This window comes from Meleagris gallopavo, chromosome 3 (assembly GCF_905368555.1).
Source record: "Meleagris gallopavo chromosome 3, MGAL_WU_HG_1.1, whole genome shotgun sequence".
Classification (NCBI taxonomy): domain Eukaryota; kingdom Metazoa; phylum Chordata; class Aves; order Galliformes; family Phasianidae; genus Meleagris; species Meleagris gallopavo.
Genome location: NC_139406.1, coordinates 49,663,189 through 49,690,616, shown reverse-complemented (window position 1 = coordinate 49,690,616; position 27,428 = coordinate 49,663,189). Strand labels below are relative to the sequence as shown.

Genomic DNA, 27,428 nt, shown 5'->3' with positions numbered 1-27,428 from the left:
GGGTTCAATTCCCTGTTAAGAATGTGGTCCATGACAAGACATTTGCAGTTTGGGGAGGAACAACGCAGACCACAGCACTCAGAGCTGAGGTCAGAAGCACATGTTGTTGGCAGCACTGCACTCATTGTCCTTGCCTGGTCTTCACCAGTCATATAGACAAGTTCATCAAGTACAAAACTCTGAAATGCAGCAAAAGTTAACAACGGGAGTAACTGACGATCATAGATATTCCTTCTATTTAGGAAGAGAGAGCCCCATCACCCGGTCTAAGAGCTAATAGTATTTTAAGAGCAAAACTCAACAACCAAAGCTTCAGGGTAGAATCTGTCCTGTTGAAAGAAGTATGTGAAAGAGTCCTTGGCTGAAAACATAGTGCAGGCAGGCAGGCAGGCATGGTCTCCCACCTCATGACTGCTAGTACAGGAGATACTCTAAGGACAAAAGAGGAACACAGCACTAGTCTGGCTATTCAGCCCCAAACCTGCATTTTGTAGAGGAAAATGATTAAACATCCTTGTTAGTCATGAACAAGTCTGGTTCTGTATGCACTGCAGAACTTGTGAAGCACAATGATCTTCCATGGGAAACTCAGTGAAGTAGCACTTGGCAGAAGCATAATCCAAGCTCAGAGGAGTGAAATACCTGGTCATCAGACATTAACTTTCCCACCTCTTCGCTTTATTCTGGGCAAGGAAGAGAAAAGCAGAAGCTGAAAAAGAAAGAACAGCCTAAATCCATGGTCTTCAAGAACTTTTTCTGCCCCCCAAACAATAGAGTCAAGTTCTGCTGTCCTGGATGCCTTTCTTTTCTGCAAACAGCAACTGTCTATAACTCTAAAAGAGCAAAACCTGCTCTAGACTGCAAGATCACAAGTACTGCAAAATGACTGATAAGAGTGCTGCTGTCATCCACCTTTTCTTAAAAGAAGACATTTCCAATGCCTCCAACTGTAATTCAGAGAGAGCATACTTTCTGCATGTATTTTTCTTACCAGCTTTCACAGGTACTGCAGGTTGAATGTCACTCTTCTAAAGCGAGGTGCACTCTTCCTAGCTCATTTTAGGCCATATGGCTAGGTTTTCTAACTTCTTTGGAATAAACTCTGCAAGCTTAAGGATTCAGTATTTTATTCCACTGTCAGAATTTTCTAAGTGGTCCAACACTTGTAGTTTTAATGCTATACCATCTTATAGCACCTGAATGATTTTTACATCAATTCAATTTTTAATGGGTAATAAAGACAGAGGTAGAACATTAACACTTTATCGAGCAAGAATGCATTTTTAAAACTGTCCTTAGGATGCTCATTCTGAAACATTTCCTGGAGACATTTACTGATTCATAAGAAATCCAACATCTTCGGTGCCCTTTTTGGAGTATTAAATTCTAGCAAAAATGTTGTAGAGTACTGGCACCTCTGAACTTTCAACACAAAGTCTTCTTTCTTAGTTTTGTCTCAAGAGCAAGGAAAACAAGATGATGCAACAGAATGGTAACACCACTTTTGTTACATCTGCCAACTGCCACAACACAAGCCAGTTTATACCCTGTACTATGCCTTCACATAGTACATATAATAGAGAAAAAGAAAAAAAAAAAAGAAAGAAATAAAAAGTATTGCTAAGTTGCACCTCCCAAACTACAAGCTATTCATACATGCCTTCACCTGCATGGAAAGATGTTTAACTGAATGCCAGTACATTCCAGAGAGTCAAAACATTAGGTAAAAACCCTGAAAATTTGAGAGTCCCAACTATCAAATAATAAATAATAAATAATAAACAATTTTCACCATGTTTCATTTCAGAGGAAAGTTGGCAAGGAGTTAGACTCATCCCTGACTGCTGACTTACCCAGACATTACAGCACATGTGAGTGCTGGGAAACCCAAAGCAAAGCTTACTTATTAAACACTTTCTTTACCCTTATATTAACAAATCCCAAAGAGGCATGCATCTCTAAAAAAGAAAAAATAAAGAAAGAAAAATGAAAGAGAAACGAAAAAGAGGAAATGCAAACATGCAGCAGTAGAAGACTGAACGTACAGTCAGACCTCCATTTAGGCAGCATCCTATGTGGAAGTAACTGAAAAAGATTCTCCAACAAGGAGCTGTCCTGGCAAAAAATAGTTGCAGCAACAATTGCACTGAGGTGACTCCATACCTCAGGAAAGTAAAAGTAGTGGTATCAGTTGCTGTGGTGCAGGTAGGAACACCTGGGCAGTGCCTGATAGCATCCCAAGTCATCACTACCACTGCTGTATGGATGCTACACCAGTGTTCTCTTTGCTGCTCCCTGAAGTACAACCATAAACTTATTTCCCACGTAGGTGTGATAAAAAGACAAGAACTTCGAGCATTCTCATCGCACACCTTACACAGAGTGATGCTTTGCTCCGCAAAGGGCTCGCAGGGGCCTGGTTAGCCACCACAGCCAAAAGAACTTCACTGTAACAGCTCGTGTGGAACGTAAAAAGTTGCCTTATGCGGCAGCTTCCACATCCACCCTGCATCCGCCTCAAGTGCTCCGAGCACCCCTAAAAGTGCCCGCCTGTGCTCTTCACGTCCCGCAAAGCAAGCAAACACCCCACCTCACCCACCCTCCTCACAGGGCAGAAAAGCGACCGGCTCCAAACTCCTGGGGCACTCATCCCAACTTTCCCCATCTCACCCAGCTGCCTGAGCTCCCATTTGCCCACGGGGAGGGACGAGGCGGGAGGACACGCGTGGGGCACTCACCTGGGGGCAGCTGGAAGTTGGCCGGCAGCTGGATGGTGGCGGTGGGCGGCCCCTTGGGTACCACCAGCGGCCGCGGGCCCCCCGCAGCAACCGCACGCACCGCCGGAGCCCCCGCGGAGGGAGCGGAGGGCGCCGGGCAGCCGGGCACCTTGGCGGCGGGGCTGCCGCACGCGGGAGCCGGGCCACCGGCGGAAGAGCCGGCGGGCGGCTGCTCCGGGTGCCCGCCGGGCATCAGCCTGACGGGGGCCGCCGCCGCCGCCGCCGGGGCGCTCATGGAGAAAGAGAAAGAGAAGGTGAGGGGGGCGGCCGGGTCGCGTAGGGCCCCGCGCCGCCCCGCAGCATCGCTCAGCGATCAGGCGCTGCCCCGGCCGGCGGCACGCCGCCCAGCACACATGGTCACCCCGCCGCCTACTGCTCAGCGGCCCCACGTGGGCCCGGCCTCCCCTGCCGGCGGGAGGGAGAGAGGGCGGGCGGAGGGCGGGCCCGGGCCGCCGGCTCGTCCTACTGCGGCGGCGCCCAGCCCAGCCCTGCCCCAAGCCTCTCAGGGCCCGCGCCCGGCCGCCGCCCGCCGTGTTTATAGCGCCATGCGGAGGACGCGCAGGCGCTCAGGCTCCGCGCCGGGCCGCGCCGCGTCACGGGGCGGGGCTGGAGGCATCCCGTGGCGCTGCGGGGGTTTGGGGTGCGCGGCTGCCCTTGGGAAACAACCGCGGCCCTTCATGGCACTTCCCGTCACACGCTGAAAGTTGTTTCACAAAGGCAGCTGGCGGGTCATGCTGCTCTGTTAGGGATGTCGGCGTGACCTTCAGCTATTTAGGGCTGTGTTTCACTGGGTTCTGAAGCGTGCTTTTGCACATAGAGCTGAAGGAGGTCTGTTCACCTGCTCAAGGTGAGTGCAGCACGAGTCAGGGCTTGGTGTGTAGTACAAAAAGCACGACGTGCAGCAAAGAGCAAGAAAAGCAAAAAACAAAAAGGAAGTTTCAACTCATATTACCCATGTAAAATGTGAATAGAATGCAAAAACAAAACAAAAAACACAACTGCCCTCTGTGCTCTGAGAGATGGCTCAGTGTACTGCTGCTCACAGTTCATCCCACTGCAGGAGGAAGACAAACACTCCCCAACTATTTCCACTCACAACTTTGTTTAATTTCACAATGCTACTGCTTTAAAATGCTGTCAGCAGTTGTTGAAGCAGAGCACTACAGAGCGCTCAGAACTACAAGCACGTGGCCACAGCTTCATGTCTAGCAAGGTCAAGCCACACTCTCCCAAACTGCTACAGGCAGCAGCAGTAGCACAAAGACACACCACAGAGACTGGCTGAAGAAATGCCTTGATATTTACACACCTCAGGCTCACCTTGCCCTACCTGTGCCATAGTTACACTGGTAGCAGATTGGCAGAAAGCGCTGCTGTCCTGATTTGCAACATACCAGGTCAGACACAGTGCAGAGATATATTTTCCTACCTTCCTATCTACCATTTGCGATCTAAGCACAGCACTTGCTCTCTTGCACAGCATCTCCTTGCCCTCATCACCACCGCTCCCATTCCTCCAGCCTCAACCATTCTCCTGCTCTTCCAGAAGAAACTCAGACCAAAATCCCACAGAGGGAGCAACAACAGAGCAGCTTCTGGAGAAGAGGAAACTCAGGAAGATCTTATTGCTCTCTACAGCTGCCTGAAATTAGGTTGTAGCAAAGTGGGGGTCAACCTCATCTTCCAGGTAACAGCAATAGAACAATAGTAATGTCATTAAGGTGTGGTTCCAGGAAAGGTTCAGGTTGAATATTCAGAAAACCTTCTCAGAAATAGTGGTATGGTATTGAAATACGCTGCCCAGGGTGGTGGTGATGTCACTGTCCCTGGGAGTGTTCAAGAATAGGATAAGAAAGTGGCACTGAGGGACACAGTTAGTGGGCATGGTCATAATGGGTTAATGGTTGGACTAGATGATCTTGGTGGTCTTTTCCAACCTTAATGATTCTATGAATGTTTACAGTTTCAAAGCAAAACAGTGGATGAAAACGACTCTGGAAGAGGAGGCTATGGGGTACACCATGGAGAGGCAGTCTCCATACCCCTCACAGATCTTTCAAGTCTGAGCAAATTAAATCACAATTACTTACGTGTATGAGCCTATGTTCCATGACTAAGGTAACAACCAGGGCATGAGTTACCTCCCACACACTGAAGGATGTTCAGAGAAGATGGAGAAATTTCTGTTCCAGCAATCAAAACCAGTAGCAACTAGTGACAGAAGGAATACAATGCACTGAAAGTCATGCTGTGCACAAAACAAGTTCTACTTCACTGGGACTTCAGGGAAGAATGGAGTAGGCTCATTAGTTAAGTCCAAGCTTTCTTATCTTAGGGCCATTCATCTTCTGAAGGAATCCCTGAGACCACCACAAGAGTGCTCAGGATTGAAATCATACTTGGACGAGACCAAAAGAAAAAGCTGAAGTCAAAGAATATGCAAAAAACTGGTTGAACCACAGTGTGAAGATAGTGAACAGGAAGTACGGCATAGTGAGAGAAAACATCCCAAGTCTGCAAAAGGAACAAAGTAAGTAACATGAAGGACAACAAAGGAAAGGTATAAGACAGTGATAATAAAAAGGGAAACTCCTCCGAACAAAGTAGAGAGGATCTAGAAATATTACAAGGGCTGCTCCAAAAGTAATGCCTCCTGTTTTATGATGTTAGCCTATGATGTCAGAGGCAGATGGTGGTGGTATGGCAGTACAGGCTAAGCCTTTGCACCAGTATTCCATCACATTTTGTTGCCTTGTCACAGATGGCAGCAGAGGAGCAGTCTGACAAAATGGCATCTGACATGGAAGTGCATAGGAAGCAAAGATGTGTTACTGAATTCCTCCATGTAGAAAAGTTGCACCCACTGACATTCACTGACACTTGCTGAACGTCTATAGAGACCAACCAGTGGATGTGAGCACAGTGAAGAGTGGATGGTGCAATTCAGCAGAAGTGACAGCAACAGTGGGTCACCTCTGCTGGTGTAGATTTTTCAAGCGTGGCATGCAGGCTCTTGTTTATCACTGGCAAAAACACATAGCTAATGGTTGTGACTTTGTTGACAAACAGTGTTTTGTAGCTAAGAATTTGTTCTATCCAACAGTGTTATTGTGCTCTTTGTATCTGCTATAGTTTCTATGAAAATAAATAGGAGGCATTACATTTATCTCTTAAAAATAATGATAAAATAATACTGGGCTATGTTGAAGTCCCATAAGCATTCTCTCCAAACAAAGCAGATGCATCAATTACTCTATGAAACTGCACAAGAAATAAGAGTTCTTTCTCCACAATGGGAAAATGCATTATGATAAAGGACTGAATACCACAAAATTCCTGACCAGACAGCAGGCTTTAAATCTTCAAACAATAGACTCCTATAAACTCCTTAAACTAGAAGGCAGTTTGACATCAAATACCTTGCTATAGTTTGCTACAACCCTATAAAAAACATATAATATGCTTCAGTGTTTTAATCTGTCAGTAATCCTCTTCACAAAAGTTGTATTGTTTCTCTGATTGATAAATTATCAATTATGTACAAGCAGTGAATTAGCTGGAATAAGAAACTTTTGATATTTGCCTTAAGCCTTTCTTAAATGACAGACCTGGAAGCACTATGGAATTAAATTAAGCATGTAAATGCAAAACAAGGGAAAGAAATACTTGTGACCATTTAATCTCGTTTGTTAAAATAGATTATCTTAATGGAAGAAATGAAAAGGTCATATCTAGATTTACCATGAAACATGTTTAATATTAACAAAGAAGATGAGCTCTTCAAGAAAAGATGCTGAAAAAAGTGAGATACTGTAGATAAGACTAATAAGAATCAGAGAAGAGAAAATTTCACACCAAATAAAAAGAGGAAAGAGGGAGAATGACTTAGCTGGAAATTACTGAGTAGAAGATAGGACAAAAAAGGCTAAGTAATGGAATAACTTTTGCAAATGTTAACTTATTTACTAATGAAAATGGCCAAGTGAAACTATGACAGGATGTTTAACATCCTCAAATAACCATGACTTTACGTTATGTTAGTGATTTCAGTTGATTTTTTTAAATTTATAGTCGGTGTCACAGTCTGCCCTATTTTTTTCTTGACTGATGATCTTTTATGGAGATGTCTTTTTCTTTTTGAACCTTCAGGCTGACAGATGCCAAAGCAAATATTGCACTTACATAAGTCAAACTCTTTGTTCCGTGAGGTACAGTGCACTACAGCTTTAAACCTCATGAAACATTCAAAAGTACAGCAGGAAGGTAGAACAAAAGAATCGAGCATATACTTGTATATTGTTCTAAGCTATAAAGTTTGCTTGACTATACTGAGTTAGTAACAGCAAATGAGCTTACTGAGCACTGAGCTTAGGCACAAGAGGAGCCATACAAAACAGAAGTAAGCTTTACCTGCAAGTGCATTGTCTGGTCTGGGGAATGCAAAGCAACATCATGAGCCACAAGACATGATCTGATGAGGTTGGATGATCAGGGAAGCACATGCATCTCACAAACTAGGTTTTAAAGCAAGTAACATTTTAAGAATTACATAGCTGCATTAAAAGGTCATAAAGGATACCACTTGCTTTCCAGAGGAATTCACTGAGGGAAAGTGGTTTTCATCAGCTCCTGGAAAACATGTTAGTAAATTTTTGTGGCAAATAACATGTGCAAGAAAAAAAAGAATAGGCAGGCCTCTCAAAAGTGTAGGGTGAACAAGCATATCAGGATTAGCATAACTGCAGCTCCCCTAGGTTTCAGGAAAAATACAGAGCTCATCTTAGGAAGAAGCCAGTTCATTCAGCAACTAAATGCACTGCAGACAGTTACTGCCTGTTAAAATTTCAAAAACTTTATAACAGCCATCACAACTGTTCTGGGACTCACGTATTTTTCTTGCTTTTCAGATTCTTTCCCCCTCTATTTCTGAAACTTTTATTTCAACATCTTTTACACTAAAAAATAGGAATAAGACAAAAAAAAAATAAATTCCAATTTCCATATGCAGTGCTGTAATCTGTTTATTCATTTATGTTCCATAGCAAAAACAGTGCTGCTAAATATTTGTGAAGCATTTAAAAAGGATGCCAACCATCAGAATCAGATTTTCTTGATTTTGATATGAGAATCAGATGATGGTAAATTACGATACTGCCTGCAACCAACAGAAGAGTTACCAGAGAGACTAAATGGGACTACGTCTCCTTCCCATCATTAACACTGTGCAGCAAGCGTAGTCTTGTGTTATGCTGCAAAACAGTAGCCATTTCACTGAGGAGCATCCTAGTGCTGATGAGGCTGAGCAAAAGCTGTAACACAAATTACTCTGCTAATACCTGAACTCCGGGTGCAGATAAATCAAAATTGCATTGGTGTTCTCCTACATCCTTAAGCAGAGATTGGAATTATATTGCTGTAGATGGAAACAGCATGAACAATCCTAAATTCAGATTGTAACTACATGCCACAAGGTACTTTCTTAAATTTATATCTATTTATCTATGTTTAATTGTGTCAAGAATTATTATTATTTTTTACATCGGTAGTTATGCCAAATACTAGACATTTTAATTTTAAAAAAGTTTAAGAATTAATATTCTGGTGAATATTCCAACTTTGCTGGGAAAATAAACCTACAGCACAAAATTATGTTCTCCATGTGAAAAAAGAAAACAAAGCAAACAACAACAACAACAAAAAAATCAACCAAACAACATCAAAAACCAACTCCCCCCAAACCCACTACTGATTGGGAACATAACAAATAAGTTTTATCAGGGTAAATGATTAATTCTTCTTCAAAAAGCAGGCTTGTGTCCAAGTTTTCCTCAAAAGCATTAAGTTGCAGGAGACTGTTGGTGGTGTGGTGCACTCATTTAACTTCCACTTTCCTGTACTTGAATATTGTCTTGCATTAAGCAGGTGTATGGTTTTTAGCTGATCTGCTCGCCTTCCATTGGCAATTCAGAATTTGGTTCACCTTTAACACATAATTAATAAAACCATGGAAATGCCCAATTTCTGAATTTGAACTGTGATCTTGTTTTCTCCTTTTAGACTCATGAATGTTTCAAATAAGCTGGACTTGAAAAAATAAAAAGAACATTTGGTCTTAATGCTTCGTTATTTTCACGAGGAAGGAAAATAAATCTTTCTACTATTTGTCTTCACCTCACCCTCCACCGCTTTTTATACTTGAAGGGACAGAGATCTCACTTTAAACCTCAGGCAAATGGGAAAACTAAAACATTAGTCTAATGTCAAAAACATTAATGAAGAGCAAATTAAGCATTTAATTTCTTTACATATTTGGAAAAACATTTAATTATTGCTCCTCCACCCTTTTTCTCTATGCTATTTTCCTAAACATCCAAGTCACAGTCCCTTAGCATACTGTTTTAGGATCAAATGTACGATGAAATGCACAGCACGTCTCAAAGCACACTTGTTGAAATTTGTTACTCGAGCTGAAGGCCCAGATACAGTTAATAGGAGACCCCATGTACCTGTGTTTAGGCAGGGTAAAAATTCAGATGTACCCTTTGCTCCTGGGGATTGTCTTTCAAACAGCTAAATGAACACCTGAGAGTTGCTGGGAAAGAACTGGAACAATTAACACAGTTTTGAAGATATTTTTATTTCCTCCACTCCTATCACAGAATTTCAGGCTGAATTTGGAAGGGATCTCTGGAGATCCTGCTCAAGCAGGGCCACCCAGAGCGTTGTGTTCAGGCCCACATCCCAGCAGCTCCCAAAGATCTTCAAGGAGGAGACTCCACTGCCTCTGCACCTTTGCCAGTGCTCCATCATCCCCACAGAAGTGCTTTCAGGTGTTCAAAGCAAACCTCCCGTGCTCCAGTTTCTGACTACTGATTCTTGTACTGTCACTAGGCATCGCTGAATAGAGCCTGGCCTCTGTCCTCTTTATGCCCTCCGTTCAAGCATATATACACACTGATGAGAATCCCCCCAAGCCTCCTCTTCTCCATACTGACCACCCTCAGCTTTCTAAACCTCTTCTCACAGGATAGATGCTCCAGATCCTTCAGGACTCCTGTGGCCTACATTCATGTCCACATCTTTCTTGTAGTGGGGAGCCCAGAACTGGATTCAGCATTCCACATGTGGCCTCACCAGTGGTGTTAGCAGTACTTGGCCCAAACTACTTTCTTTGCTGCAAGGACACATTACTAGCCAATATGCATTTCTCTTAAACAGTCAAAATATTTTGTTTATCATGTCTCACGTCTAGAGTGGGAGTTCTTCAAGACACAGCAGAAATAATTACAAGCTAAAAAAATAATCTGTCATTTGAGACTGATGAGTTTGTTTAGTATCTCAGTAAAGTCCTAGATAGCTCAGCATGTTATGTATTCTCTTTTTGTCACACAATAAAGTCAGTAAGTCAGTAGTGAAAATATAGCTGTTCAAAAAAAAAAAAAAAAAAAAGATTAAAAACACCAAAACAAACTACACACATTCTGGTATTTTTAATGTTAATATTTGTATATATTTTCAAGTCTACATTTCCTACTTGTGATTGAAACAACAGCATATCAGAAATGCTGTGATACAAATTACTACAGGATAAAATATTCCTAGTACTTCCATCATTTTCAAAAGTAATGATAATGTGTTATAACCAATGCAAACAGCACGTTGCCATACACCTTCCTACATTGCTTCCGGTATGAAACATTCCCAACAGTGTCTTACTCTATTGTAAATTAGCAGCAATCACTATAGCTCCCAGCACTATCAATCTACAGAGACACTATAAAAGTCACCTAACACTGTACCACCATATGTTAGGAGAGATTTCATATTTCAGACTGAATGCACAGGCGTCACCTGGAATAATTGCCATGAGGTTTTGTATAAAGTTTTATACTTGTTTCCTACAAAGTCATTAACACACACCTGTAAGTAGCTGGTTTCTTGTTTTTATAGGAAGTTCAGTGTCGTTTTCCACCAAATGTCACAGCACACTGTACAATGAAATCATTAAACCAAGTAAGTTTACCAAGTGTTTTACATTTTCATAATGGAAATAAATCCAAGCATTTCTTCAAGCATTTGCCTCGTGCATTGTAGTACATTACTTACATTACTTCTACCTTTGATGGTGTCCTTTTGAGCTTTCCTCTTCCAAAAACTTTTATACCACTTTGCATCACATTGGCCTGTGGAGTACAGAAAGGACAGTATCTCACCACAACATGAACAAATTTACCTGCTGTAGTCAATCTCAGAAAGACTTGTATACATTTCATACTAGGATTCCCCCAACATCATGCAATATGCAGTTCAGAAATTGCCTCTCTCCCAGAGATTTCCCCTCACTACTTAAAATCTCGTAACAGTTCAAGATTTGATATTATATTTATGTTCCTAGATAGTTCCAGCGGTTCTCAACTTTTTCATGCCACACACCTTTTTCTTTAAACAGAAAACACAAGCTATTCTGTGTTTGCTAAAACAACTTCTGATACAGAGCTAGGAGAAGGACAGACATTTTGAAACTCTTTAACACTGTCCCGTGAGCAACAGTTGAAGAAATTCAAATTCTGTTTATGAGAGAAGCATTCCGAGTAAGCAGGATGTAGAATACTTCACTAAGCAATGCAGAGCTATATTTAGGATTTTACAAATGCCATGGTTGATTTCTTTACATCTGGTTTTAAAAGTTTTAATTGGATTTTCCTCAAAAGGAATTCAAACTTGTTTCAGTTTCACTGATATACCAATTACTATTGGTGAATTGAAGTGTGTCTGTGCAGTTTGATGTGCAAAGCTGGTTTCTATTGTTTAAGCCATTGTCCTTTCTTGCAATACCTCATAAATAAATAATTGTAGTGATTCAAGAATTGTTTTCCCTTCTCTAAAGTTTAATAAAACCAAATAATTAAAATAATAAAATAGCGTAAGAATAGTAAAACCCTAGCATTAGTTCTTTTACAGGGAAATCAAATGGTGGGCAGAAGTTTCACCCGAGTTTACGGAGAAGCTGATTACAGACATTTCCACCCATACCACTACTTCATCAATCAACTGTTACTCAACTGCCAACACACCACTGCCAATCCTGTGGTCAAGGTTCCATCAACATTTTTGCAAATTACAACGAGATGGAGAGAATATTCCTTGAACTATTTACAGTGGAACAAATACATGGATCTTTTTCATGTTTACAACACTGTAATTATTAAAACAGTTGTTGGATTCTGGAAATTCTCAGCTTTTCTGGGGCTCATTCCTTGACCTATTTAATGTCTATGTTCATGCCCCAAAATTCTTGTCCAGTGAGCTCAAGGACTCCTTTGAAATATTATGGTAGCTCATGAGAGGAGTGTTCTGTGTTTTGGTCTGAGTTCATTAGGAATGAAAGAAATCCACAGGACAGGGGAAAAGCAGATAGTGGCTAGGACTTCTCTGCTTTCTTGCTCTTGGGAATCAAGCAGAGAACATGAACTGTAATACAATTAATTACACCCCTGATGCAAAAACTAGAGAATAAAAAGAAACTACAGAATGTTCCCAGTGGGACAGAGAACCAAAATTAAGGCGTGATGGGCACATCACTGTACAAAACAATAAAAGATTGTATAACAAAAATGCTACCACTTGCATCACTAAGTTAGCTCTGCTACTATACACGCACCTTTGGGAAAAAAATAAATAAAAACAACCATGCAATAAGTAAAAAAGGAAGAAAGAAGGAATTAGTATTTCTGCTTACCTTTTGTCTGTAACTGCCAGGAGATAACAATAACATCAAGAATAGCTACTACCTGACCTATGAAAGGTATTGATGTAATAGCTAACTTCCTCCACAGAGTTTTATAAGTAAAGACAACATGAAGTGCTTATTTACTTGTCAACAGTAGCAGCTATGTTAAAGCCATCAGTGGCTTTAAGATGTGTTGGAAAAGGACAAAAATATCACATAAATAAAACTAGAATATTAATGAGAAAAACATGCATTAACACTATATACTTGGAAACAAAGATAGGCCAATATATATGCGATAGCCATTATTTAACTTTCTGTTTTGATTTTTTATTTCACTGATGGCCAAAGATAGCAAGAAATTCATGAAGCACACAGAAACATAAAGACAACTTGTGTAAGACTTTAAAGGATCATTGTGCCCTTCAGTCTTTTGCCTCAAAGTGTATGTTTGTGTATGCTGTGTATACATTCAAGGTATGTATATAGGTTTGGGGAATTTTAATCCATTTTAAAGGAAATTTTTCCAGATTTACACACAACAAAGGACAGATAGTATTAAAATATGTTGACTTACTATCTTTCTTCCACCTCTTGTCATACTAAGAACAAAAGATACCTGCATCGTACTGTTCAAGAGAATTAAACTTAGGCGTTCTGAATAGGTGGACACTGCTTCTGTCTGTGGTGTAGAGATCAATCTCCTGCAGCAGCTTTCAGTCACCTATGCCACAAAAGTTATCAATCCATGGGTCCAGACACTAAAGCTGGATTATCTCTATTGCTACAGTACTCTATGGCATCCTTTCATTCAGCCTAAGTAGTCTTCCCCCAGACAATGCCTGATCCACAGATAGGAATAGTTAGATAGAATACAGATGGTCAATTCCAGAGATAAGGAGAGCCTGGTACAAAAGCATGCTCTTGGAGACAGAAATTGGTCATTGGCAGTCTTGTTGAGTAACAAAGATGAACCCCATGAGCTCATGCACTATAAGAGCCTTCAGCAGCCAGTAGGCAAAAAGCCAGCCATGAAGTTACTCCACTAAATTAAGGTGGTAAATAATTTGAGCACAAAGTGTAGGCTGTAGCCAGGTGTGAACACTCCTTCAGTGCCAGAGTAGTTCCTAAATCCTACTTCAGTCTGCCTTCCTGTAATAATAATTAATAAAATAATACTCTTGGACACTGCTACCGTGAGTAATCAATATACTCAAGAGTTTCCAGGTAGTTGGTCTAGAAACTTAAGTATAACCACCCAAATTAGTTCTCTCACTATTCTTTCCACTGGAACAGCTGCACCTCCAAAAGAGTGATCTTTTCATTTACACTCTACACACAAGGAAATATGCACCATATGTGTCCCAGTCCTCCTCAAGTAAGTTGTGAAACCCATGATCAAGAGCAAGGTATGACTCAAAATCCGCTAGCACAAAACCTCTTGCAGTGTCTTAATTGCTTTTGCGTCCCTTTAAATACAGTTTGCATGAGAATTTTCAGTATCCACAAAGAAAAGTTTGTATAAAAAGCAAGTGAACAAAAGAATCACAAAGTAACAAATTTCAGATGGAATCTACTTATTGTTTGCTGTGTGAACAGGCTGCCATTTCTTGAGGAGAGCATCAAGCTTCACTGATCTTTTACAACTATTCATATATCTTTACTGTAGCTTATTATAAATTTATTTTCAAACCCAAATACACTTCCCTAGCTCCCTTGAATTTTCTAATCCTGCTGGTATTTCATTCAGAATTCATCATCCACCTTTTAAGAAATGCACTGATTACCCAAACACTTTTATTGCACAGAAGAGATTGTCCATTCAGTCCATTTATGCATGTACATATATATATATGTTAGCTACAACCCAGGACTCCCACTACTATCAAAATCCACAATCAAGACAGACATACCCAAAGGTCTACAGCCAGTGCTTTATGCCCGGCATCATGAGGAGGTTGACCAGTACTAGCATCCCATAAAATTAAGATGCTGGCCCAGTATATGAGAAAAACACAGAATTGAAAAGGCTAGATATGGAAGTTCACCACAGAGCTATTAATTTCTCATATACCAACAGATTATTTTTTATGATCAGCAATTAGTTTGTAGATAGCATTCCAGTTGAGCAAACCCACTCAAGTCACACAGAAATAACAGAGGTGGAATTGGTAACCATTCCCTGTTAAAATCACAGAAACTACAGAAATTAAGGCTTAATCAAGTTATCCTTTAACAGGACCTCAGGCACAGATGTGAACAGATTCAAAGGAGCATCTCAGATGGTTGCAATTAATCAGCTCGCTACAGGTGTTGCACTGGTCTTCAACATTAGAAATTATGAATGTATCTACTAGTTTTCATTTCACTTTGGCTGTTCATGCTGCTCTCCTCTGAAAGAGATTTTATTGTTGTTTTTAAGTCTATAGTTTCAGCTCAACTTTTTTATACAGTAATTTTATTTGCATTATCATTTCTGGCTTACAAAAGAAAGCTCTCAGCTAGATCTATACACAAGGAACAGATATGTTTGTTGATGCTCTTTAAAATAAGAAAACTGATAATAGCTAGTATTTTCTTTTGAAAAACAGTTTTTAAAGAAGTCATGCAAAGACAATTTAAACTGACTTCCTCTTTTTACAGACAAAAATAGAAACAATTGGTTTGTTTTCAATACTAAGGATCACCTGAAGCTTTTACACAGAAGACAAAAAGTGTTCAACTGCTTACCTGCAAGAGTTGCAATGTTGTATGAGATGTATTCAACTGTTTCTGGATCCTTAAGAGACAGTTTATGGTGCTATAAATCGCCAGTCTAGTATTAGGTGACAACATGAGCATGATGCTAAAGAAATCATGATGATTACTTCATTAGTTAAGAAAAAGTAAAAATTCAAGAAGCAAATTATTATGATTTCTTTAAGTCAAAAAAAAAAAACTGCTGAAAAAGCAATACAGGTGGAGACTGAAACACAAATTTAAAAGGGCATGCAGAAGTAACTTTGTCATTCTGAGAAATTTTAAATAAAATTCATAAACATAAAAGGTTTTTTTGTTTGTTTTTTTAAGTTTAGTGAAAGTTCACTTACAGAATTAAATATGGACATAGACTCTCAAAAAACACATTAAAAATATCTGGCTCCCTACTGTAGCACACATCATGTTTTTTGTATCGTACCACTCCTTCCACCCTACTGCACCATGAAACTGGGCTGACAGAATCACAGAATGGCACAGGATGGAAGGGACCTCAAGGATCATTAATCTCCCCCTACCACATGCAGGGCCACCAACCTCCACATTTAATACTAGACCAGGCTGCCCAGGACCCCATACAACCAGGCCTTGAACAGTTCTAGGGGCATCCACAACCTCTCTGGGCAGCCTGCTCCAACACCTCACCACTCTCTCTGTATAGAACGTCCCCCTGACATCCAACCTAAATCTTCTCTTCCTCAACTTAAAAGTGTTTCCCCTTGTCCTAAGTTAACTACCCTTTCAAAGAATTGATTCCCCTCCTGTTTGTAGGCTGCCTTTAGGTACTGAAAGGCTGCAATGAGGTCACCCCGCAGCCTTCTTTTCTCCAGGCTGAACAAGACCAGCTACCTCAGCCTGTCTTCGTAGGGGAGGTGCTCCAGTCCCCTGATTATCTTCGTGGCCCTTCTCTGGACCCTCTCCAACGGCTCCTTGTCTTTTTTGTACTGGGGGCTCCAGACCTGGACACAGTACTCCAGATGGGGCCTCACAAGAGCAGAGTAGAGGGGGACGATCACCTCCCTGTCCCTGCTGGTCACCCCTCTTCTGATGGAGCCCAGGATACCATTTGCTTTCCGAGCTACAAGAGCACACTGCTGGTTCATGTTAAGCTTTTCATCCATCAAGACACCCAGGACCTTCTCCACAGGGCTGCTCTCAAGGACTGCTCCTTCCAGTCTGTATGGATGCCAGGATTCCTCTGGCCCAAGTGCAAAACTCTGCACTTTGCTGTGTTGAACCTCATCAGATTCACCCGGGCCCACCTTTCTAGTCTCTCGAGGTCCACTCTGAATGGCATCCCTTCCTCTACCGTATCAACTGCACCACTCAGCTTGGTGTCATCAGCAAACTTGCTGAGGGTGCACTCGATTCCATCATCAATGTCATTGATAAAGATATTAAACAGCACATAAAGATGTTAAAGAGCACATAAAGATGTTACAGTAGCACCATTACAGCATGTAACAAGAGAGAGTTGCTGAGGTACATCCTTATTCTTCTTCATTACAAACTACTGTAGAGAATCCAAGGCAGAATTTCACATTTTAATTTGCCTAAAAGTAAAACCAGTTGAAGAGGTGTATGATTTCCCAATTTTCTATTCAGTTATCCACTCACTAGCATAGCTCTTCACCTTCCCATTCTTTTGCAAATCTGCCCGCTTGTGAGGCCATTGAAAATACCTGGTTTCCAAAATTAAAACATACATTTAAAAAAGTTGACTCATTTTGCTGAGCCAATTATTATGAACAGATGAAAATTTCTCCCATCCCTTGGAATACCCTTCTAGGGGAGTAGCTTGGTCAGTATCAGCCAATCTAAAACCACACCACTATTGAGAGAGAAAATTCCCCCAACTCCCGTCCCTAACTGCACCTTCTTCCCTGTGCCAGGAAACGCTGTTCTGCAGCTATTAAGCCAGATCCGGGTGTTGACCCAACTCACAACTGATTGTTTTTTTACAATCTAAGTTTAGTTTTCATCCGTTTTGAAAGCAAGCTAAGAGGAGTGTTCCACATCCTGACAGCACCACCTAAGTGGAGATTGCCAAAAAGCAAAAAGCAGCAGTTCTGTTCTTCCCAACCAATTCTGTATATACAGTCCATATATACAGCTTCCCTTGAACTAGATTTAACAACCATGCAATTTGCAATCATGCAATTTATTACTATTATTATTATTTTATTTTTTTAACGAATCAGTTGATTTTGATGTATGATTGAGTTTTCTTCAGTAGCAGCTTGCATGCATGGTATTAAAATTTGCTCTAACATCAAACTACAGTGTCAGTGAGTGATAGTAATGGTTTAGCCACCAAAAATGAGAGTTCCAGACTTTTGCCCTCACTCTCACTTACCCTCACAGAGTTAGGAAGATTTCAGTCAACTCACAAGGAATCAGTGAAGCACCAGAGGCAGCACCAGGGAGAAAATGTAAGTGCCTAGCTTAGAGCTGACAAAGGAGGAAAAAGTGGCACCCAGGAACACACCAGGTATGTGAGAGTGCAGGCTTACCTAAGTCAGTGCTATACAAGTTCCCTGTGTCTGAGCTGTCTCTTGCTCAGCCTGGGTGAGACCCTGGTGAAAAACTTATCTTCTTGGCTTATTTTACTGCTGGTCTCACTTCCAGCCTGACTTACCATGCCTTAATCAGGCAGCAAAGCCACTTCGATTATGACAGTGGGAGAGCATAGCCTTCGTCTTGCAGTGGCAACTGGCTACAACCAGGCAGTTTAGAAGTCCCATGAAACTTTACCTTGAGATGAGATGCATGCTCCAGTTTGCTAATCAGTTTGCTGAGTTTCCATGTCTTCCCTAGATTCAATCCTCATCTGAAGAAATATAATATGTGGGGAGGCAAATATTCACAGGGATTACTTCATAGAAGGTGCAGATGTTTCATAAATGAGAGGGAAATATCAAGAAGTAGTTCCTAGGGCAGAAGAGGAGGACAACAACACTGACTCAAGCCCAAACTTATTTTCAGATTCTCAGTGGGATGATATTTCTAGTGTTATCCCAATTTTCTCTGCTGAATTCATTCCCTGGGTTTGCCTTTCTCCACCTCTCCCCCTAAATCTGCTTATTGCTGTTGCAGCCAGTCCAGAGCTGCTTCTATTCTCTGACAGGCTTGTTCAGGCTGATGAGATGCAAACAGACCTGTCTAAGATGGATAAAAAAATAACAATGGATCAACAACTTTTAAAGATCAAAATATTTTGCACAGGTCTCATAAGAATCCTTCTGCTACCCTTAGATCAGTTATGTAGGAACTCAAGGTCCTTTCCAATCCCTGACATGATTCTGTGATTTCCTAATATCAAGCTCCCAAGCCACTGTGTCTGTCTTCACAATGCTTTTCACAAGAGCAGTCTTTAAAGGTGTTTTTCATACCACAAACCTCCAACAGAACATATTGTAGAGTAATAAAACCAGGAAAAATACCTGCAAAGGTCAAACAGACATGGTCATCAAGTGTATACATTTTCCTTACAATTCTTTTTTTCTGAAGGATGTTGACAGATAATGTGTGCATCCAACACAGCTGTATCCAGCACTAAAATTCCAAACTATTATATCAGAATAAAGACATTGTTCTAATTTTCAATATTAACTTATATTATTTTGAGGTTTTATTGTGAGCCTTTTCACAATGATCTAAACATACAGTTCTGTGAAGGCTGTGTCATCCTCACCAAGCAATAAATAGTAATGTCTGGCATCTGTTAGGAAGGAAAAAAGATACATTGTGGTAAACATAACAGCAAAAACTTGCAAAGTTGCAAAACTTGTGGTTTACTAAGTCAATACAGATGCAGCCCCAGAACAAAACACTTACAAGCAAAGTAGAAGATAAAGGAAATGAGGTGGTTACAGACACACGGGTGCAGGGAGATAGCAAGACAACACAGATCAATGTGATAACCAGTATTCTCAGTGTACTATGTGTTTATAGCTACAATCATGGCTAAGCTGATCTAAAATTGCTGACAAAGAAGGGCAACTCGCTCAATTCTTCTGCCCCAGTAATTGTCTTCCCTTACTTTGACACTGAAACTCATCTACTCCCAGTTCATGAAATACAACAGGCATAAAACTACTCATATAAAAAAAGCAATTGTTTTTCTGATATTTTAGTTTCTTTAACCATCTCATTACAAGATCAGATGAGTAACAGTGATGGCACAATAGACAAAGTGGGAACGTGGCCACAAGTGAGTGTAGAGTGGCTGTAGGAAAAAAATTGCTTTTGAGAATAACTAGCTGTGAGGTTTACTGTGCTATAGAATAATGCCAAATTGTGACTTAAATGCAGTCCCTGGTTTCACGGATATTTCAGCAGGGAACAGTTTTGAAGGTAGACAGTGATGTACTGCAGACATTTATGAAAAGCTCCTTCCACTCATGTTCATAGAAAAAAAAATACCAACATGAGGACTGTAGCTTTGAAAATTTCTAAGAAGGACTAATGGAGAGGATGCTAGAGTAAACAGCTCAACAGCTGATAAGGCGATAAAGTTGGTAAAGAGCATAAAGTTTTTCTTAGTGGTTGATTCGAACCTTAGTATTTCCCCTCATAGAACTTTTTTTCTTAGAAGATATAAATCTATACATTCTGGAAATTTTGAGCAGTGCTTTGTCAATGGGCTGAAGAAAATAAATGAATGACAGTGATCAGTGACTAACTTAGGATTTTGAGCTGAAAGTCTCAAGCATGATTGAAATAGCATATAAGCGTCCCTTTCTTTGCTTTCTCAAAATCTATTTGAATGTGCTACCTGCTTTTCCTAGAGCTGACCCTTCCCAGCACTTTTTGGTGGGCCTACTCCTGCAAGCACATAGGAAAGTCCTCCTGGGCAGGCAGGAGGACAGCTTGCACCAGGGCAATACCCAAACAATTTTTCCTCACTGGGATGTGAGGAAACAGTCTCAAGTTGCACCACGCAGGTTTAGATTAGATGTTAGGAAGAATTTCTTCATGGAAGGAGCAAAATATTGCCTAACCAATACATATTTTATATATATGCATCTGTACAGTAACACAGAATGGAGACATTACTATTCCAAACAACCATTCCCTGTTCCTGCACAGTCTATGTTAGAAATTTGGACAAGGTAAAGGAAACATTTCAAAATATCTCAGTCTTTTTTGGCTCTTGAAAATACATACCTACTCTGTTTCCACTGATGATGGAACTATTCAGAAAGCTATAAGTGAGCAAGCTTTCAAAGGAAACAAGATTTAGCCTTCAGTGAGTCCTGTGCCTTACATAGTCCTGGTGACTATATTACTAGGCACATATGAAATACAGAAATAGGGCCAAAGGGAAACAGAGCCCCTTCTGGAAGGACGAATACCATGGTACAAACAATGATACAATATATGTCTTCAACATAAGTATATCTTTGTTTCTTCGAAAATATTATAAAATATGAATATTCTGTATCTCTCATTTCAAGCTAAGAGTGAAATGTATATGCAGTGGATGTAAGAAGTGTTGAAGACGCTCACCTTGCAACTGGATCAACAGTCATAATAATTTTATCCTTGAAAATACTGAACACAGAAAAAAATAAAACAAGCAAGCAGCAAGAATATCAGACATTAAAAGTGGAGAACAATAAATGTACATTCAATACAACAAGATTTCAGTTAGTGTATATTTTCCCAAATTGGTTTCAAGCACAGTAATACTCACAGATGTTATTTACAGGAATCTAAGTATATTGTTTCTTTGCTGTGTTTTGTTGTCACTGAGGTGCTGTATAAGAGAAATTACACTGCTGGTTATTAAGAGTGACAAGATTTTCTCTGTAATCTATTTTTGGACAAATAAAACTGTATTCCCTGATTTGTATTTCTTTGTATAATTTAATGCTTTTTATTTACCAAAATAATTAATTTTGAATAGCTTCTGATAAGATATATGGTTACTTTGAGAAATCTTACATATAGAAAGTTAAAGAACACAGTTTTAAATGGCAATGCTATTTTTCTTCTATAATTTAAAGAGCAATATATAGAGTATATAAAAAATGAGCAGAGATAAGACAACAAAAACAAATGCTGTTTACGTGAGACCACAGCAGAAATGGAATATGGAGCTCTGCCCTGGGATGGACAAGGAGTCAACTCAATTATATTTGTCCAAAAACTAGATTAGAGACAGTGTTGTCACTATTAATAACCAGTGGTGCCATTTCTCTTATACAGCACCTCAGTGACAACAAGTGGTGCAGAACAGCACTGGTGAACTTGTTCTGGGTTCTATATTCAATCGGGAAGAAGTAGAACCAGTGCTCTACTCTGCACCATTGCAGCCTCACCTTGAGCACTGTGTGCAGTTTTAGGCATCACAATATAGGAAAGATATAAAACTATTAGACAGTGTCCAAAGGAAGGCTACACAGATGGTGAAGGATCTAGAGAGCAAGGTGTATGAGGAACGGCTGAGGTCCATGGGTTTGTTTGGCCCCAAGCAGAAGAGGCTGAGGGGATGCTATGTTGTGGCCTTTAGCTCCTCACCAGGGGAGCAGAGGGGAAGTGCTGAGCTCTGCTCCCTGGTGATTGTGACAGGACCTGAGGGCACGACATGGAGCTGCATCAGGAGAGGGTCAGGTGGGGGTTAGGAAAAGTTTCTTCACCAGATATCGGTAGGCATGGATCAGGCTGCCCAGGGCAGTGGTCACAGCCCCAAGCTACTGGGGTTTAAGGGGTGTTTGGACAATGAACAAATATTATTTGAATTTTGGGTGGTCATGTGTGGAGCCGGGAGTTCGGTCCCATCCAACTCGGGATATTCTATGGTTCTGTGATTCTATGATCATATTCTTCAGACAGTTGGTAGAAGTCTCACATTTGCTCTGATCTTCACTGAGGTCTTTAGCACTCCTGTTGTCTGATAGTGGTGCAACACTGCAAGGCACAAGCCACACAAAAGGGTTGGGGAGCACAATGATGACAAATCTCTAAAAAAGATGATCAAAGAGCCAACAAGAAGAGGTACTTAGCTGAACCTCACACATACAAATGAGGAAGGATTTGTCAGGGATGGGAAAGTCCTGGACAGATTGGGCTGCATTGACCATGAGATGTTAGAATCCTGGAAGGATGGAACAAAGCAAAAAGCAGGATTACAACTAAGATTTTAGGAGAGCAGAATCTGGATTGATCAGGGACCTACTTGAAAGACTCCCTTGGGATATGGTCCTAGAGAGAGGAGGGATCAGTGAAAGATGGCCAATTTTCAAAGATCAGCTCCTCTAAACTCAATAATGGTCCACCTTGACAAGCAGGAGGCCTGCAGAGATAAACAAGGAATTCCTAATAGAACCCAAATATAAAAACAGTTGAAACAAGGACAGAGGAGGAATCCTGGAAGAATATACATGCTGTCTGAGTATGCAGGGAATGAGTTAGGAAAGCCAAAGACAATCTGGAGTTGAATCTGGTCAGGGATGTGAACACAAGAAAGACTTCATGCATTTATCAGCAGCAAAAGGAAGACTGGGGAAAATATGAGCCCAGTGCTGAGTGGGGCAGTGGCCTTGTGACAGTGAACACCATAAAAGCTGAAGTATTCAGTATGTTCTCTGCCTCAGTCTTTAAGACCAGCTTTCAGAAACCACCACTCTTAGAGACGTGGGATATTCTGGAGCAAGGATAACTTTGTGGAAGAGGATTAGATTAGGGAATATTTAAACAAAATAAACAACATAGGTCCATGGGGCCTGATGGGAGGCACCCATCATCAAGAAGGGCAAGAATGGTCAGATATGAGCCTCATTAAATTCAGCTCAGGGAAGTGCAAAGTACTTCACCTCAGTAAGAATAACTACATGTATCAATACATGCTATGGGCCAACTGGCTGGAAAGCAGCCCAGCATGAAAGGATGTGGGGATCTAGGTGGACAAGGTTAGTGTGAGTCAGCAATATGCCCTTTTGGCAAAGAACAAGAGCATCCTGGGCAGTACTGGAAAAACTGACAGAGAAATGAGGGAGGTCTTAATTAGGTCATGAGATCAGTCTTTCTTCAGAGAAAGAAAACTACACGTGACATAATTATCTTTCTGTATTCCTTCATCAAGTGGTTGATTAGAATTCCGATGACAAGGCAGAAGTACTATCCTGTAGCTGCACAGTCTGCTTTCTGCTTTGCTTTTGACACTCAAAAAATGAAAAAAATCAGGAACTATAATACTTTGTTTCCATGTTCTAAAATAAAATATTAACATCTAAGAATTCTTGAAGAATTTTCAGCTCCAAAGAGGCTTAGATTAGATGTTCTGCTATTCTTTATTTATAGCATGCATTCCTACTAGCTGGAGATTCCCTTTTGAAGAATAAAATCAGGACACAGGAAGATTTTCTCTATTCAGCTGCTGCACTTACTCCCACTAGTGCAAACTACTGAACATGATGTGAGTGCCCTTATTCTAAATATTTATATTTTCAGACTAAAATGACAGACACTAGAATAAAAATTTAGCATCGCATTGATTTTTTGTGTTTTTGTTATTGCCCCACTGGAACACGGCAGAGCCACCAATATAATTGTAGAGTGCAATGCTATTTGAGTAATCTACTTTTTATCAAAATGTAGAGGCTTGCATTTCAGGTGCTACTTCTTATTAATATTCTATACAATAGCCAGTGCAAAATACAAATGGCAAAATTTAAAGTATCAAACAAGAAGCTGAAAGAATTAATTCAAGACAAATTTACCATTAGTGCAATCCTCTTTAGGAAGCAAAAAAACCATAATTTACCCTCACATTAATATTGCCGTATTTTGATAACAAATTACTGCTTATCAAATAGAATCTAAATCATTTTTGAGACTCAACCATTTAAACAGACGCCAGCTCCATTTCCAGCAACATGAATGCCCATGGAGACTGGGCATGTAGGAAATCCCACCACAGTCACGAGGTGACACCAAGTTCAGTTGGTAAAGAAACACTAAACCAACAACAGTAATTCCTCCTTCTGCTATCTTCCATCTTCATCAATCAAAAGAAAATGCTTACTTGGGATTTGCTGTAACTGTTACCTGATTGTATTGCTGATGTTACAAAACACACACAGAAACACCCTGATGTGCTCTAAAAAAAAAAAAGACTGTAATTCAACCTATCATCCTACTAGAAGATGGTCCAGAGCTATCTTAGTATAGTAAGGAGAGTGGTTTTGTGCACAAAATGCACAAAACATAGTGCTGTCATCAAAATGTTAAAGGCTTTATTTGAGAAAAATTAACCTCAGGAATTATTCTCAGGAAACATTCTCAACTGAGACCTTTAGTCAAGCAAGTCTAAGCAGACAAAGCTACCATAACATTTTTTGCTGTCCTTTGTCTTGTGAATATCTCAGTAAACATCAGTTATGAAATCTGAAATTTAAAAATAACAATGATTCAGCATTCTCCATTGGCCTGCTCATGGAAGGGAATGTCTGCTGATTCCTTCTCTCACCTTTCCTTTCTATTCCAGAGAATATGGAAATTCCCAGAGTATGGGAATTCAGGCAATATTGCCAGAAAACATAGGTAGAAACTGGAGATAGCTTACAATTTTTTTTACCCTCAGAATTGTTCAAAGAGTGGATCGTTGCAAACATTGCATGTTTCTCAGAAACTAACTGAAACATGATTCCTGTTGTGATGAGGAATTTTGACTCAGTCCTGAGAAGACTTAATCCACTCTACCTTTATTCCCTTCACTTTCTTTCTCAAGGAACAAAATGTTACTACTTTCCAGACTCCGGACTTGGGCCCTGTATCTTTACCTACTACTTACCATTAAAAAGTATGAATTGGAAGCATGAGGAAAAAGAATCTTTCAGAAAAGGGCTCATCCTTCTCTGTGTTCTTCTATCTCAAAAGAAATAAGGAATACTCATAAACAAAAAGGGTAATACATTGATGAAAATTAGAACAGAAGTGGAAGAAAGATCTGATTGAAATGTATTTGTATTTGAAGCTCTTGGTGATGATCTAGATTTATGCATCTAAATTACAACTAAATAATGTTAAAGTTGTGAGTAACTCACAAGAGCAAATATGCAATTAAAGAGAAAATATACCATATGTCCTTTGATATCTAGGCATATTGCAGTGCATTAAGAAAGTCATAAAAGAGACACCCTGTTGTGGTTATTTGTTCTGAGACATGTGGCACATTTCCACTGTAGCTATCTATTTCCTTACTTGTATGCGTCTGTGCCATTACTTACATGTTGTTTTTAAAGTGGAGCTGTGGAGTCTTTTTCCAATGTTCCTTTAGATCTGTTGCTATTTATGAATATAGAAGTCCAACATTTAAAAAAATAGGAAGAAAAAGGGGAAGGGAAATAAATTGATTTAATTTAACTGCCTGACAAAACTAGGAAAAAGATGTGGTTTTAATTATTAGGAATGAATGATCTTACGTACATATCAGTTGAATTCTATATACCAATCTCCCAAATTCTGTGTGGAAATAGGAAAGCACTCAAAAGTTTTTCATATTTAATTTGGACTATTTTTGCAAAATATGATGGCCAGTTACTCCCTTCATTGGACAGATTCTCATCTGTAGAATCTCATAAGCCTATTTTTTCTCCTCTACTCATCATCAAGATGAAAATGTGGGAGAATATGGAGCAACATTTAGATCTCCAAAGCAGTACTTCTATGGCTGACACATAAGCATTATTTTCTCCAATACTGACATCACCAAGATACTCCTATGCAAAATGTTCTGCAGACAGCAGCTAGGTAAACAGAGAATGAGAGCAAGATAAGTTATACTTGTGTTTAGTGTATTTCATGAGAGCACTTACTGTCCAGTTAATGAAGGGGCCTGCTGCCTTGGTACACATTCACACACCTCACCAGTTCCTAAGAGCCATGAGTATATTTCTACTAAAGAGTGAAGTCCGTGTTTTTCTACTTGCTAAGAGATAGCACTTTCTACAGCTGTCTTTCATTCTTCATTTCTAGAGGGCTGGAGGACCTGTCCTATGAAGACAGGTTGAGGGATCTGGGCTTGTTTAGCTTGGAGAAGAGAAGGCTTTGGGGAGACCTCATTGTGGCCTTCCAGTACTTGACAGGAGCTTATAAAGCAGGAGGGAAACTGATTTATTATGTGGTCTGATAACAACAGGACAAGAAGGAACAGCTTTAAACTAAAAGAGAGGAGATTTAAGTTAGATGCCAGAGGGAAGTTTTTCAACTCAGAGGTTGGTGAGGTGCTGGCACAGCTGCTCAGAGAAGCTGTGGTGCCCCATCATCCCTGGAGGCGCTCAAGGCCAGGTTGGATGGGGCCCTGGGCAGCTGAGCTGCTGGGTGGCAGCCCTGCCCATGGTATGGGGTGAGACTGGATGGGCTTTAGGGTTCCTTCCAACCTGTGATTCATTCTAGGGATTCCTCACTGTTTGTGACATTTTAAAAAAAACTCATCAGTTTAAGCAAAACTGTTGTGACTGAGTTCACTCAAAGAGCACAGAATGGTAACCATGAGTCACCATGATGGCTATCAACTTGAGCAGAACAGGTTTCTTCAATCTTCTCACTTTTGCTGTGCTACGAGTACGATGGCCGCGATAACGGTAAAGTGTGTGGGAGACAGAGGAAAAAACCCTGCTACTACAAACGGAGGCTGGGAAAGGAGCCAGCAGGCCCCACACAGCCGAGCCGCGCGCATGCAGCACCAGCCGCTCCCCTGCAACTTCTTATTTTTTCGTTTCTCCACCTGTCAGTTCAGGCAGCGCTCCGAGGAGCTGCTCCCCGCCCCGCCGGCAGAGCGGACTGCCCGGGCGCAACCAACTGCCGCTACGCGGGGAGTAGCGCAGCTCCGTGTAACGCGAGAGCCGCCCGCTCCCACCTCCCCTCTGCCGGCCGTACCACTTCACGCCCGCCCTGCGCTGAGCAGAGCGGGATCGGAACGTACCAACGCCGCAACAAAGAGAGGGGCGGCAGAGAAGGTCGGTGCGGCGCGGGGCGGCCGCGTTCGAACGGCGCGACCGGCTCTCGGTCCCGATGCTTCGGCCAAGCTCCTAGAAGCCTCCGACTCACCTCGTGGCTCCCTTCTCGCTGTCGAAAAGCGGGGAGGAGCTCCCGGCCCACCTTAGCCCTTCCCCGGCGGGAGCGGGCTGTGCCGCCCCGCCCCCCGCGCAGCTCCG

General features: G+C 41.0%; 1 protein-coding gene and 1 long non-coding RNA gene across 5 annotated transcripts in view; both read right to left on the bottom strand.

The window, feature by feature from the left end:
• Positions 1–3,374, bottom strand: part of TAF4B (TATA-box binding protein associated factor 4b) — a 70,270-nt gene extending 66,896 nt beyond the window's left edge. For both annotated transcript variants that reach the window (XM_085220923.1, XM_031552843.2), the window contains exon 1: positions 2,739–3,374. In XM_085220923.1, the coding sequence (XP_085077049.1) occupies positions 2,739–3,012 (274 nt within the window). In that variant the 5' untranslated portion in view covers positions 3,013–3,374. The remainder of the gene's footprint in view (positions 1–2,738) is intronic.
• Positions 3,375–9,409: 6,035 nt separating this feature from the next.
• LOC104910299 (uncharacterized) lies at positions 9,410–27,422 on the bottom strand. 3 transcript variants are annotated; one of them, XR_002113327.3, is made up of 6 exons: positions 27,322–27,422; positions 18,019–18,195; positions 15,238–15,352; positions 10,884–10,960; positions 10,698–10,765; positions 9,410–10,200 (listed from the first exon to the last, which is right to left on the bottom strand). It is a non-coding gene; the product is annotated as an uncharacterized LOC104910299 (long non-coding RNA). The 3 variants fall into 3 exon arrangements; XR_014882464.1 differs by having other exon boundaries at positions 27,197–27,351; XR_014882465.1 differs by lacking the exon at positions 18,019–18,195 and having other exon boundaries at positions 27,197–27,350.
• Positions 27,423–27,428: the final 6 nt, after the last annotated feature.